Source organism: Thamnophis elegans, chromosome 11 (genome assembly GCF_009769535.1).
Source record: "Thamnophis elegans isolate rThaEle1 chromosome 11, rThaEle1.pri, whole genome shotgun sequence".
Classification (NCBI taxonomy): domain Eukaryota; kingdom Metazoa; phylum Chordata; class Lepidosauria; order Squamata; family Colubridae; genus Thamnophis; species Thamnophis elegans.
In genome coordinates, this window is record NC_045551.1 from 24,481,333 (window position 1) to 24,494,725 (window position 13,393).

General features: G+C 43.7%; 1 protein-coding gene across 2 annotated transcripts in view; it reads right to left on the minus strand.

Annotated features, from left to right (window-relative positions):
• Positions 1 to 4,536: 4,536 nt before the first annotated feature.
• Positions 4,537 to 13,393, minus strand: part of SHROOM2 (shroom family member 2) — a 169,007-nt gene continuing 160,150 nt past the window's right edge. Inside the window, exons 9-10 of one of the 2 annotated variants that reach the window (XM_032226217.1) lie at positions 6,218 to 6,490; positions 4,537 to 4,988 (exon numbers count right to left, since the gene is read on the minus strand). In XM_032226217.1, the coding sequence (XP_032082108.1) occupies positions 4,722 to 4,988; positions 6,218 to 6,490 (540 nt within the window). In that variant the 3' untranslated portion in view covers positions 4,537 to 4,721. The remainder of the gene's footprint in view (positions 4,989 to 6,217; positions 6,491 to 13,393) is intronic. The other variant, XM_032226218.1, reaches the window with a different exon arrangement.

A 13,393-nucleotide genomic window follows, 5' to 3' on the forward strand; every position in this document is an offset into this window, starting at 1 on the left:
GTTTAGAATGTATTTAAAATAAAATATTTAAAATATAGATTAACTCTTTTGCTCTTTTATTATTAGAAATGTTGCTTTAGCTGCATTAACTACTGGCTCCATACCATAAGTTTTTTAAGATGCAGTGTGCTTTTTACAAGCTCTTTATTCTTACAGCTCATCAGAAAAGACTTCATTTTGGTTTCTATTTTTATATTTCATAATTTTAAAAACACATTCTAAAACATTACCCATAACAAACACTTTGAATGGAAAGAAAATCACATGGAAACAAAAATTTGCTATCAGAAGGTGATCAGGAAAGAAAAGATGGCCTAAACAGATCAAATAAGCTAACACTTTTTCTAAAACATTTTTTATTATAGAATAAAATGGAAAAATATGAACACAAATAATAGGAAACAGCCCTAGTACTTATTTTGGGACCCAAAAGAAAATAAAACTGGGTCTTATTTTCAGGGAAACACTATGTATGCTTACGTGTGTGTGTGTGTGTGTGTGTGTGTGTGTGTGTGTAGTTTTTAAAAACCATATTTTCTTTCAAACTACTATAAAAAGAAAGTAATGCTACTTCAAATGGGAGGAAATCCACTAATGAAAAAATAGTATTTGTCCTTCTGATATCCTAACAGTACATATTGGCAAATTTTTGTGATGGAAAAATAATGAAATAAGACTACAAACTCCCCCACCCCTTCTGTTGCCTCCCCTTTCTGCTTTTATGTCTCTTGTTGCAAACTCTTTCCCTCATTTCCTTTTGCTGTATCCTGCTTCCCCCATTTGCATGTATAAAGAAGGTTCTCAGCTGTATGCAAAACAAACGCTTCGTTAAGGGGAAGTCCTTCATAATCGAGCATCAGGCACCCAGTTGTCTGAAGATTCCACTCTGTCACATAGATGCAATTTTTTGTTTTTCAACAGAAAGACACTTTCCCCATTTAACCCTATCTCGCTTCTTCAAAAAACTTGTCCTTGAATCAGATCTCTTAGATTTCACATCTGTCAATCCCAAAATATATAAGAAATCTCAACCTTGCTATTTCCTCTTTCTTGAAAAGCTACAGCCAATAATCATTTCAATAAGCATGGTTTTTGTCTTTAGCATTATGTTACTTCAGAACTTCAGAAAAATAAGATTTATCCAGGCGTGTCTGAAAGTATTAATAAAGCATTAAAACTTATCAAATAAAATATTAGACATAGTTCATATGTCTGGTCTACTTAAATGCTTCAATTTAAGTACAAAAAATCCTACAGAATAATAAAGTTGGAGTAAGACATTATGGATAGTAAGAGACTTCTGGCAGATGTTGAAAACTTCATATCAAATGAAACAACCTCTATATTAGTGGTATTGGTGAAAAAGTATAAAATGATAACATGCTAGATTATATTGTAACAAAATGAACTTTAAATGCTATTTTCCAAAGATACTGCTCTATTTTAGACATGCCATATACTTTTACAATCAAAAACGTAGTTGAATATTTTTTAATTAATTAGATTTGTAGGTTGTCTATCTACTCTGGCATACTTTGGGGCACAATATATCAAATGAAGAAAATAAAATGTTTACTTTGACAAGAAAAGGCAATTTGTCAGTGATTTACTTCAGAGAGAGAAAGCGAAAAGGAAAATGATACATTTCTTAGTGTATTGGATTTATATCCCTTCTTTTTAATGAGTGCTGAAAGGGATATCTCCTTGGGGAATGCTGAGCTTCAGGGTTGAGAGATTGTGGTCTAGACAAGAGATGTCTTGAGGTTTTGCTGGTAAATATGGCTGGATTTATAGCAGTCCACCTTGACTGAAGATGCCAGCCAGAGTTGCTGGCAAAATGTCAGGAAATCTGTTGTCTAGAGTCTAGACCATAGTTGCTAAACCCTGAAGTCCAACATGGCCTACTCCCTGTTTCATTTCCACAAATCATGTGGGATAGGCTGGGCTGTGATTGAGCAACTAGTCCAAAGTCTATGAGATTCCATGATCGAATCTTGATCTCCCCAGTAGTCCAACATAAAATAACTCTGCTACAATGACACACTGCTATTTATATAAACCAGCATCCATGGCTATATACTAAAAATCTTGAGAACTTACAATTACCAATATATGAGTCTTTGTGCTATTTATTTTTATTGATTTTTTCAAATTATAAAAGCTTTCCAAATTAATAGCCCCTCTTAGGAAACAGAATACTCGTTTTCACATATTTACTGGGTGGCCTAGAAAATTCACTGTTGGGTCATTCTTCCAAAAAGGAAAAGAAGAGAAGGGATAAGAGGCAGAACTTTGTACAGGAATGCTTTAACTTGCTATGCCTTTTAAAAAAATCTATTTGTCATCTCATATTAGAAAAGTGACTACTGCACTTTTTGTATATTGCATGTACAAATAAGAACGTTCCAACTCTTTTTGTATTTTTCTTATTTTACTGTGGAAGCCGTCTTTGGTAAAAAAAAAGTGAAATATAAATTGAAGTAATCTTAAGGATTTATAATTTAATGCTAATTAATCAACATCCAAGTAGAATTAACATTCTTCATAATGGAAAACATTCAATTACATAATGATATTAATATACATAATGGCTGAAATTAACACATCATTCAATACTCAAGCACAATATTTATTTTATTTTCCTTGCTAAAACAATATAACCTTATCAGTAGGTAAATAATTAAGCAAAAATTAAGAAATTGAAATATGTTGTTTGAATTTGAGTAGCATATGGAAAATGAATCACAGGAAAAAAAAATCAAAATATATTTTTACTGTACAAAGAGTCTAAATACTGCAATGATGTACAAGGTGAAGAAATAATCCTTCACTCATGATGCCAATGCAAGACATTAGCACCAGATTCTCTCTCAGATAGAACAAACAATAGAGATATTTGTAAAATATATACACAAAAGAGAAATAAAGGGAATCCCTTTACTGACCCTTTCTAGAGAGCCTGCCAAACCAACAAACAAAATAATGGCAAGCTTAACCAAAGGTAATGATTAAATATATTATTATCCAAATTGATATATAATTATACATTAATTTATATACTAAGTTCATATGAATTATATGACTTAATGCAAATTACTGTGTACATACCTGTTATATTTTGAGTGCACATATACAAATTGAATCACCACAGAAAACTTTTATTTCCTTAAACAGTTAAAGAAAAAATGTTACATTTGATTGGAACAAAAATGCCGCTTTATATTATGTATATGGAAGGATTAAATCAGAAACAAAGTGGAACACTTGTCTAATATGGACTGGAGAATGTATGTCACAATGATGCCAGATATAAATATTAGAGAAAATTGTTAAAATGTTAACAGCATAGAAGGAAATAGCATCAAATGTATGAATTAGCACTGATATGTGGAAAAAGACTAATCAAGAACACATGATTGCAATCTCATATACAAGTGTGTTGTGGTAGGAATCCTACGTTTGGTTTTGAGTAGACATGCACAGGATTGAGTGATACCTGCTTCCGAAATACCTGATTATGTGGAATCAATTATAGCTAGTCCTTCTATAGCTAATAATTTTATTGCTAGAGTAATCAGAACAGCTGAAATTGTACCTATTCTTGTGGAATGATACACAATTAAGTTCTTTTGTAATGGTGCAGTTAATTTAACTTTTAAACAAGGGTACTGGGAAGAATGGCTCAAGGTTTTAGGTAAATTATTTCCTCAGTAAGTCTTAAAAATACTCTATAGAAAAGGCGTAATGATTATCTTTATTCATTACAAACATACATTAATATTAAGGAACATTACCTGTAAGTTGGTTAATACACCAACAGTTATTGCATCCTTATTATGTAAAAGGTTTTAAAGGGGCTTTTTAGATATATATATATATATATTTACATTAGTGTTAATATGTGCCTACATATGATTGGACTGGAAAATAAGATCAAACTGTTATATTATTTGCTAATATAAACATGGTACAGAGGTATTTAACTGTAAGTCCAAGTAAAACAAGGAGTTTCTTATAGCACAGTCACAGGACAAACAGTGATCCTTAAAGGCAAAGTCATAAAGTGAAAACAAACAGATGAGATATAGAACAATCTACAAACATATGACTCACTAAACTCCTGGCAAATAGTACCTAATGAAATGTTGTATTAATTTTGCCCTGTATTACAAACTTAAGACTTATAAGAATCAATTCTTCAGTTTTTCATTCAGATAAGAAAATTGCTTTGAATTAAACTTTTCTTTCTTATCCCTGCCACAGCCATCAATACTGAAGTGATAAATTAATGAACTATAGTTATATTTCATTACAACATTAAAATTCACAAAGCCACAGAAATAAGCAATTTACTGGTATATTCTGAATTAGTTTAATTGGATATAATTAAAATCTTACTTGAGCAAATGATTTTGAAATGATTTTGAAAGGATTAATATCATGTAAAATTTCTTTTTTAAAAAAGTACCTAAATGTAAAATGTTGCCAATGTATTTCACCAGCCTAAACATAGTGCTGGAAAAGTTGTTTTGTCTGCTTAATATAAGTAATTTTTCTCCCTCTCAAATTAACAGTTTTCTTGTTCCCTTTTGGAAAATAAGGGAACAGTGCACATGTGTATATTGGTCTCTTTTCTGTCTTAAAAAACTGTAAAAGGTTTCAAGGTTTGCAAATAAAACTATGTAAAACAAAGTCCCAGGATTATTGCTATTACTTAATCATTATTTGGGTCTTTCAGGTGGGAGACTTTCAGTCAGGCACTTGAGTTGTTCTTCCCCAAGTTTGATTTTGTCCTCCAGCTCTCGCTGTTCTATTATGAGAGCTGATTTCATTTTGACAAAGTGCTCATAATCGGCAAGGCTTTCATCGCTCAGATAGCTGGCCAGAATATCAAAGACAATGCGTTCTCTTCGATCCAGGTTTTCTTTCAGCTCCTTTGCATCTTCATGCTGTCGTATGAGTAATTTCTGTTTTTCTACTAGAATCCGCTAAGGGAACAGAATGGGAAAATTGTAGTGATTAATACATTTAGCTTTATATTCCATTTCTATAATGAATATTCTCCTATCATTGTTTTAAAGAAAACATCTTAAGAAGACCTATATCAGGGATGTCACTCAAGGCCTGGGGGCTGGATCTAGCCCCTGGGGTGCTTAGCTCTGGCCCATGGGGCTGCCCTGGAAATAGCAAAAGACTGGACTGCGGTGCCTCTGCCAGCAAAGATGGAGCTCGAGAGGCCTGCGCACGACCCGCCTGAGCTCCATTTTCGCTGGCAGAGGATTGCACAAAGCCATTGTAGCTGAAAATGGAGCTTGGGAACCTGTTTTCGCTGTCAGAGCTCTCAGGCCTCCACAGACGGCCCCGACACAAGTGATGTCAAGCTGGCCACATCCATCCTGACCATGCCCACCCTGGCCCGAGGTGAAACACAACCCTGATGCGGCCCTCAATGAAATCAAATTTGACACTCCTGACCTACATGCTTCCCAAACAAATAGTAAAATGACAAAGCAGCTTTCTGAATTTTATTATTTGGTAGAAATTTTTTAAAAATATACTATATAATTAATGGCAGCACTCCTACGCCTCAAAAATGTTGATGAAAAATTGATTCACTGTCTGCTTTCTGAGTCTTTTTATTTTTAGAGTTCTAATTAAATTATGTCTTCAGGGACATTGTCTTGTGATGAGTTGTTCTGTTCCATTACCATCTTAGGACAACCACCCTAGAAATGATACAACTTCAGAGGCTAAGTGAGTATTCTTTTCCTGGCTCCTGTATGGTTTGGTCTAAAATATGTTGGAGAATGCAGTTTCTCTTAAGATCTTCATTTGGGAATGATCCACTTAATTTGGTCACAGTATAACTGGTTGGTTTAAAATGCCCCAGCCCTTCCAACTTCACTTCTAGAATTGCAGCTAGCTAAGATGGAGGCTTAGAGTCTGAGATGTCCACAACAATCAGTCCTCACCTACTAAATGAGGAGGAAAAATGCTCTCTTATAGCAGGACTGATCAACAATTTTGCATATAAACCAGTTCAATAAAAGAAAACCTCTGCTTAAGTAACATTTTTCTAGCATAACAGCTTTTGAGCAAAGTTGATTTCTTATTTTTAACCAAGAAGACAGGAATCTATGTATACACTTGAGCTGGCAGAACAAAATAACATGGTGCAATTAGAGTTCCTTCTCATATGACAATACAAGTGCCTTACCCTTTCTTCAGGAGAAGCAGTTTCATCCAAGTTGTTTAATGCATTTTCTACTCTGGCAAGTCGACCAGAGAGTGATAGCAGGAGGTTAACCACTTTGTCTAGATCTCCAATAAACATCCGAAACTTGTCAAATTCATTGGGTTTGCAGACATCCTTTACCACTACCTCCACTTCATCTCCAAGAAGATTATTGGCTTGAATGTCTTCTAAGAGTGTCTCTCGAGCTTCTTTTAGCACTTTTAGTTTTCGACTAATGCTATCTATAAGCTCTTGCTGAAAGAGAGAGAGAGGAGCTAAATTTATAAAATATAATTAATTATTAGATGTATAGGGTTATTCATCTCATGACTTCTTAAATGGTTTGATAATGAAACCACAAGATAATAGAATCTTGCCAAAATACTCTATATATTTTTGTTATTCAGAAAAATCAATGCAAGCAAAATACGTTTGTTTCAAATAGTTAAAGCAGCTGTTAATATTCTCTTAACGGAGTGTATAAAGGCATGATGTGAGCAATTTCTCATTTGGATTAAAAAAAGACAAGGAATAAATAATAACTATCAGTTAAATAAGAAGGATTTTAATGGCAAAAACATAAAAAATACAAGCTGGATTTTTCTTCTGGTGATTTGACCTTAGCTCTTCAGTAAGGCTGGAAAAGTATGTTGTAGAAATGGGAAATATGGATATAATAAAAATAGGATGGGAAAAGTAAATGATGGAATATCAGAAGTAACATTGATCTTATTGCATTTGCATAAATGAGATAATTGTTTTCTCTAAAAAACAAAAGTGCCCTCAAATCAATGTAAATTATAACAGGGTTGAAAGAAGAGAACTGGGATGTCCAACTGAAGAAACAACTCCTTAAAGTAGCAGAACAAGTATGTTATTATTACATATTTAAAATGAATCAAGGATAGTTAAATGAATGTCCTTTGAATGGCAGTTGGACTTACCTGAACTGCATGTTTCGAGGAAAGGTGTGGGAGGAGTAACAATTGGGTATTAACCAAGCCTTCTTGCCTATTGGAGACTGAGGTAATCTTTTGAAGCCACACCTACTGCTCTCCTCTGGCTTCCCAGATTAACCGATGGATTGTAGCAGCAAGGAAGGACAAACAAGAACAGCCAACACATATCCTTCCTAACCGCTAAGGCTGAACCTGGACTCGTTCAGGCCCCCTGGCGCGGGGCACCCTGAACGGGGGGGAAGTGACTCCTCCCACACCTTTCCTCGAAACATGCAGTTCAGGTAAGTCCAACTGCCAGTTTCCAAAGAGAAGGTGTGGGAGGAGTAACAATTGGGACATACCAAAGCTAGATGTCCTGGGAGGGATTAGATGGGCCTGAGCCCCCTGGGGAGTCCAGGACTCCCTGCAGTATCCTCCTGCCGAAGGCAGCCTCCGCGTAGGTGTAGGCGTCTAGTCTGTAATGCTTAATGAATGGAGAAGGGGAGGCCCAGGCGACCACCCGGCAGATCTCCTCTATGGGGGCCTGGGTGGACCAGGCTTCTAGTGGAATGTGCAGTGATGCCCTCTGGGACCTGGAGTCCTCGTGCCCTATAGGCCTGCGAGATGGCCGCTCTAATCCATCTACTGATGGTGGCCGGAGAGACCGTAGCTCCCCGGGAGGAAGGCTGGTAAGACACGAAGAGGGCCTCCGAATGCCTAAAGGGGGCCGTGCGCTTGAGGTATATGCGCAAGGCCCTTCTGACATCCAGCTTGTGCCAGGATTTCTCCCTCTCACCGAGGGATGAGGACAGAAGTCTGGTAGAATAATTTCCAAGGCCCCGTGAAAGGGGGAATTAACCTTGGGCATGAAAGCGGGTCAAGCCTGAGGATGACCCGGTTATCTAAGAAGGTACAGAGGTCCGCCCTGCTGGAGAGGGCGTTGATCTCAGAAACTCTCCTGGCCGAGGTGATGGCGACCAGGAAGACAACCTTGAGGGTTAGGAGCTGAAGGGAAGCCTCCTTCAGAGGCTCAAATGGTGCTTCCGTGAGGGCCTGAAGTACCGTGGGAAGGTCCCAGGTGGGGAATCGATGGACCACTGAGGGTTTCAGATTCGCCGCCCCCTTGAGGAACCTCTTTAACACCAGATGTTGGGACAATGGAGGGGCGTTCACCCCTCCCAGAACCATGGAGAGAGCGGAGACCTGACGTCTAAGAGTACTGGTGGCCAGGCCCTTCTCATGACCCTCCTGGAGGAAGTCCAGGGCCTGGGGGACCGAGGCTGCAGCTGGGCGGAGGCCTTTAACTCGGCACCAGTCTGCAAAGGCCACCCAGGAAGCGTTGTAGATGCATGTGGTTGACTGCCTCCTGGATGCCTCTACTGTCCTGATGACACTCTCGGAAAATTGGGCCTCCCTTAATTGTTCCCGCTCAATCGCCAGACAGTCAGATGAAGCCACTCCGGATCCGGATGCTCCAGAGACCCCTGGCGCAATGTCACCTCCCCTGCTGGGATCCTCCAGTGCGGGGCTGTGGATAGATCCATGAGGTCTGCCAACCAGGGTCGGCGCGGCCAGAAGGGAGCCACCATTATCATTTCTGCTCCCTCCGCTACCACCCTCCTCAGAACCCCAGGGATGAGGGGAAGGGGGGGAAAGGCGTAGAGAAGACCTGGTGGCCATCTGCATCGAAGTGCGTCCGTGTCCCTGGCTCCCATGGTCGGAAACCTTGAAACGAACTCTGGCAGCTGGGCGTTCTGCGGGGTCGCAAATAGGTCCACCGTCGGATGACCGAATCTTTCGCAGATCTGACAGAAGATTGAGGGATGGAGCTGCCACTCTCCGTTGTCGACCGTCTCCCTGCTGATCCAGTCTGCTTGATGGTTCTCTGTTCCGGAGATGTGTTCCGCTCTGATGGACAGCAGGTGCCTCTCTGCCCAGTTCCCCAGCCGCAGCGCCTTGTCACGAAGAGCCCTGGAGTGGGTGCCGCCCTGTCTGTTCACGTGGGCCTTGGCTGCTACATTGTCTGTCAGGACTAGGATGTGATGTCCGGTCACCCTGTCCTTTAAGTGGCGGAGAGCCAGATGGATGGCTCTGAGCTCCAACCAGTTGATGTTGTTTCTCAGATCTGTTGGAGTCCACCGGCCCTGGGCGATCTGGTTCTCCAGGTGAGCCCCCCAGCCGAAGAGATTTGCGTTGGTGGTGAGAGTCATCCTTGCCGGTTCTCTGAAGAGGCATCCTCTGTTCAAGACTGGGGACAGCCACCAGCGAAAGGATAGCAGCACCTGGGGTGACACACAGATCCTGAAAGTGGCGCCGCTCGTCCCGGCTCTCTGGTGGGGCAGTAGGAACCACTGGAGTTCCCTGGCGTGTAGGCGAGCCCACGGCACGATCCCTATGCACGAGATGAACTTCCCCAGGAGCCTGGAAAGAAGAACTACAGGGACAGATTGTGACTTGCAAACCTCATGGATCATTTTAACGATGCTGTCCTTGCGATCCTGGGACAGAAAGACCTCCCCAGCCACTGAATCGATGATGGACCCTAGGTGAAGGAGCCTGGTGGAGGGCACAAGGTGACTCTTCTCCAGGTTAATGGAGAAGCCCAGGGACTTCAGGGTGTCGATGGTGGTATCCAAGTCCTGTTCAGCCGAGTCTGATGACCTGGCTAAGACGAGAATGTTGTCTAAATAACAGAACAAACGGACTGGGAGGGAGCATAAGTGGCCTGCTGCTGCCGCAAGTACCTTGGTGAATGTCCTGGGGGCTGAGGCCAGCCCAAAGGGTAGGGCTCTGTATTGGAAGTGGTTCCCCTCATGGGAGAACCTCAGGAATTTACGGTGTTCCAGGGCGATCCTGATATGCAGGTATGCCTCTGTGAGATCGATGGAGGCCAGGAAATCGCCCGGACAGATGCCCTCCAAGATGGATTTCAGGGAGGCCACCTTAAATTTGCGGTATACCACCCTGGAATTAAGTAGTTTGATATCCAGGATGGCTCTCCATCCCCCTGAGTTCTTGGGAACTAAGAAGAGGTTCGAGTAGAACCCCGAGCCCTTCTCCCCCTCTGGGACCCTTTCAATGGCCCTGATGTCTAGTAGATGCTTAATGGCCTTGGCCTTAAGCGCCCTCTTGTTCAGGTCTGTGGAGGAGGTGAAGGTGCGGAACCTACTGGGGGGGAGGGAGCGTAACTCCAGGTGTAGCCCGAGCCTTACCGTCTGGAGTACCCACTCATCCGAGGTGATACTGCCCCAGGCATCCGCAAACATGGAGAGGCGACCGCCGATGGGGTGATCCGGGGTCGCATCACTTGAACCTGCGGAAAGGGTGACCGCCTCCTCCTCGAAAGGGCCGCTTGCCCTGCTGTTGGCCCCTGAATCTGTTCTGGAATTGTCTATCCTCCTGCATGTGGAACCTGGGGTTTTGGTACCTCTGGTTCTGGTTGTCCCCATCGAGTGGTCTGAAGGGGGTCCTCCTGGGGTATGGCGCGTGGTGGAAGTCCGACTGTTTGGTTGTTGTTGGAAGAACCTTCCGCTTGTTTTTATCCTCCACGAGGATAGGGTCCAGCACCGTCCCGAATAGCTTCTCCCCGGTGTAGTCTGCTCTGGTCAGGTGCCACTTCATCCGGGATTTTGCCTGCCAATGGTGTAGCCAGAGTAGGCGCCTAGAAGCAACTGAAGAAGACATAGCCCGCGAGGCATACTTTACCGCATCCAAGGTGGCGTCTGCTGAGAACTGCGTTGCCGCCAGCATCTTGGAAATGTCCTGCAGGAGGCAAACCTCTGATGCCGGGGTCCTGTCCCTCAGCTGCTCCAACCACAGGACCGTGGACTTGTTAAAGAAAGAAGCGGAGGCGGCCGCCCTGATAGCCCAGGTGATGGGCTATCAGGGCTTCTTGTCCTCAGGCTTGAGGCAGTTGGCAGTGTCTCCTGCGATGACCGTAGAGGTTGAAGCCAGGGTGGCCACCTCTGGCTTATCCACCTCAGGTACCTGGAGAGCTTGGGCAAAGGTCGGATTAAGATTGTAAAATTTTCTCTCATTTCCCCCTGGGGTGGGAAAGGACCGAGGCTTTACCCACTGCGACTTGAGGACCTCCATGAAGATCTCTGGCGTGGGAATATCTTCCTTAGTCATGGGGGGCCTATGGAAGGGCCCCTTTTTCTTCTTACTCTTGCCCTTGCCAGAGGGATCCGTTACTGGTTTAGGATCCGGGGGGGGGATCCAGATGGGCTGTGGCCGATGCCTTGCAGAGCAAGGAGCTAAATAAGGACGGGGGAAAGAGGCCCGCTACGGTGGAATCATCCTCTACCTGGGGATGCTCATCCTCTGAGAAACCCATATCCTTCAATTCTCCTTCCTCCAGGTCTGAAGCCTCGCTAGCCGTGGAAGGGGAGGGAGACCTGGCTTCCCTGGCAGCTGAAGTGCTGGGGCGTTCTTGCTGAACCCTGGGGGGTTCATGTGGGGCCCTGCTTCTGGAGCTCTGAGGTTGCTGACTTAAGCTAGAGGCCATTACCTGGGCCAGAGCCCTAGCTAGCATGTCCTGGAAGCTGCTAGTGAGGTCGGGCAGAGCAGGCTGCTCTGGTGGCTGGGAATATTCCCTGTGTTCAGGGGATAGAGGCGCCAGGCAAGGCCTGGAAGGGTGGTTGCCCTGAGGCCAAAGGGATCCGCTCTCAAGTCCACTGGGGGAGCCGGAGAAAGGGGGGGCGATAGGGAGCTGTGCCCTCTATGGGAACCCCTTGGTGAGGCTGGAGATGCTGCCCGGGTCTCAACCCGGGCTGAAGGCCTGCGGGGAGATCGTGATCTGGAGGGGGAAGGGCTGATGGTCGCCCTGAACTCCCTGGTCGAGGCCCTGGTCACCCTGGCCTCCTTCCTGGGGGCTGCCTTCTTGGGAGCCCTGGCCTTGTTCCTCTTCACTGGGGATCTTCTTCTGGGAGCCGGGGAAACAGCCCTGGAGGTCCCTTCGTCTGCGTCCACTCCCCCTGGTGCTCTGGGCCTGTTATCCCTACTCCTGGTTCCCTTCGCCATTACTTACAGTTGTGGTGCTCACCAACCTCCTCCTTCTGCAGCTGGCTGTAGGGCGGATTTGGTTCTCTGGGGTCTGGATCCGCTTCCCTGCTCTTCTACCGCTGGATTGTGGTCTCAGCTGCCGGCAGGCACAGCCCTGGAATACCCCCCGGATCACCGGCGGGGTAGAGCCTAGATGAAGCCTCTTCCGGCTTCCTGGTGCCTTGTGAGTGCTTTCGGCGTCCGTAGAGGAACACTGATCATGCGCTCACCCATGTGCTCCTAAAATGGCCACGGATCAAGATGGCGACCACTGGAGCTGTCCAGGTCTCCTCTCGCCGCTGGAAGCCGCCGCAGCGATCCTCGGTGGATTCCCGGTCGTCGCAGACCCTCCTGGGCCCCTCCGGATGCCGCACGGTCGTTTCTCTCGTCCCTGCGGTTGCTGGGACTTCTACCCCTTCAGCGCAACCAGCTGGCCGCACGGGGCGTCTGCGCACGCGCTGGCAAGCCGGAGCTTGAAAAGCGGTGCGGAGCACAGCAGAAGGATGGTGAGGCGAACTGCTGATCTCTAATAATAATCTCTGTTGGAAAAAGCTTGCTGAAAGGGAAAAAAAACTCCTAGGTTTTCGAAAAGAAGGGAAAGACAAAGTAACACTCCTTTCAGGCCGAAGACTGAGGTTAATCTGGGAAGCCAGAGGAGAGCAGTAGGTGTGGCTTCAAAAGATTACCTCAGTCTCCAATAGGCAAGAAGGCTTGGTTAATACCCAATTGTTACTCCTCCCACACCTTCTCTTTGGAAACAAGAGAATTTCACAATAATAAAAATCCCAATGCCTTTGGCTCTTTTTAGGAAGTATCTTTTTTGTCTCCTACATTTTATCTTTTTTCATGTGCACACAGAAATTGAAAAAATGAAATAGTGTTTAGTGTGGTTGAGGTCCAGATAGTACAAAAAAGATTTTCAGATACAGCTGGTTCATGACTTAATTATTCCTGGACAAAGCTATATCATGAATATTAAAAGGAAACTGGTTTATTTGACTGGATAAAACAATGTGAACCAGTAGTTTTAGTTTCAGCATTGAGATATAGGTTTTAAACAGCTGATGTCATAACTGTTCTATGCTTGACAAACACAGGCACGGCTTACTAGAACAGGGAATTTTTCCACAAGAAAATCCCACCTGGCTACATATTCCATTTGAATTACACAATCATG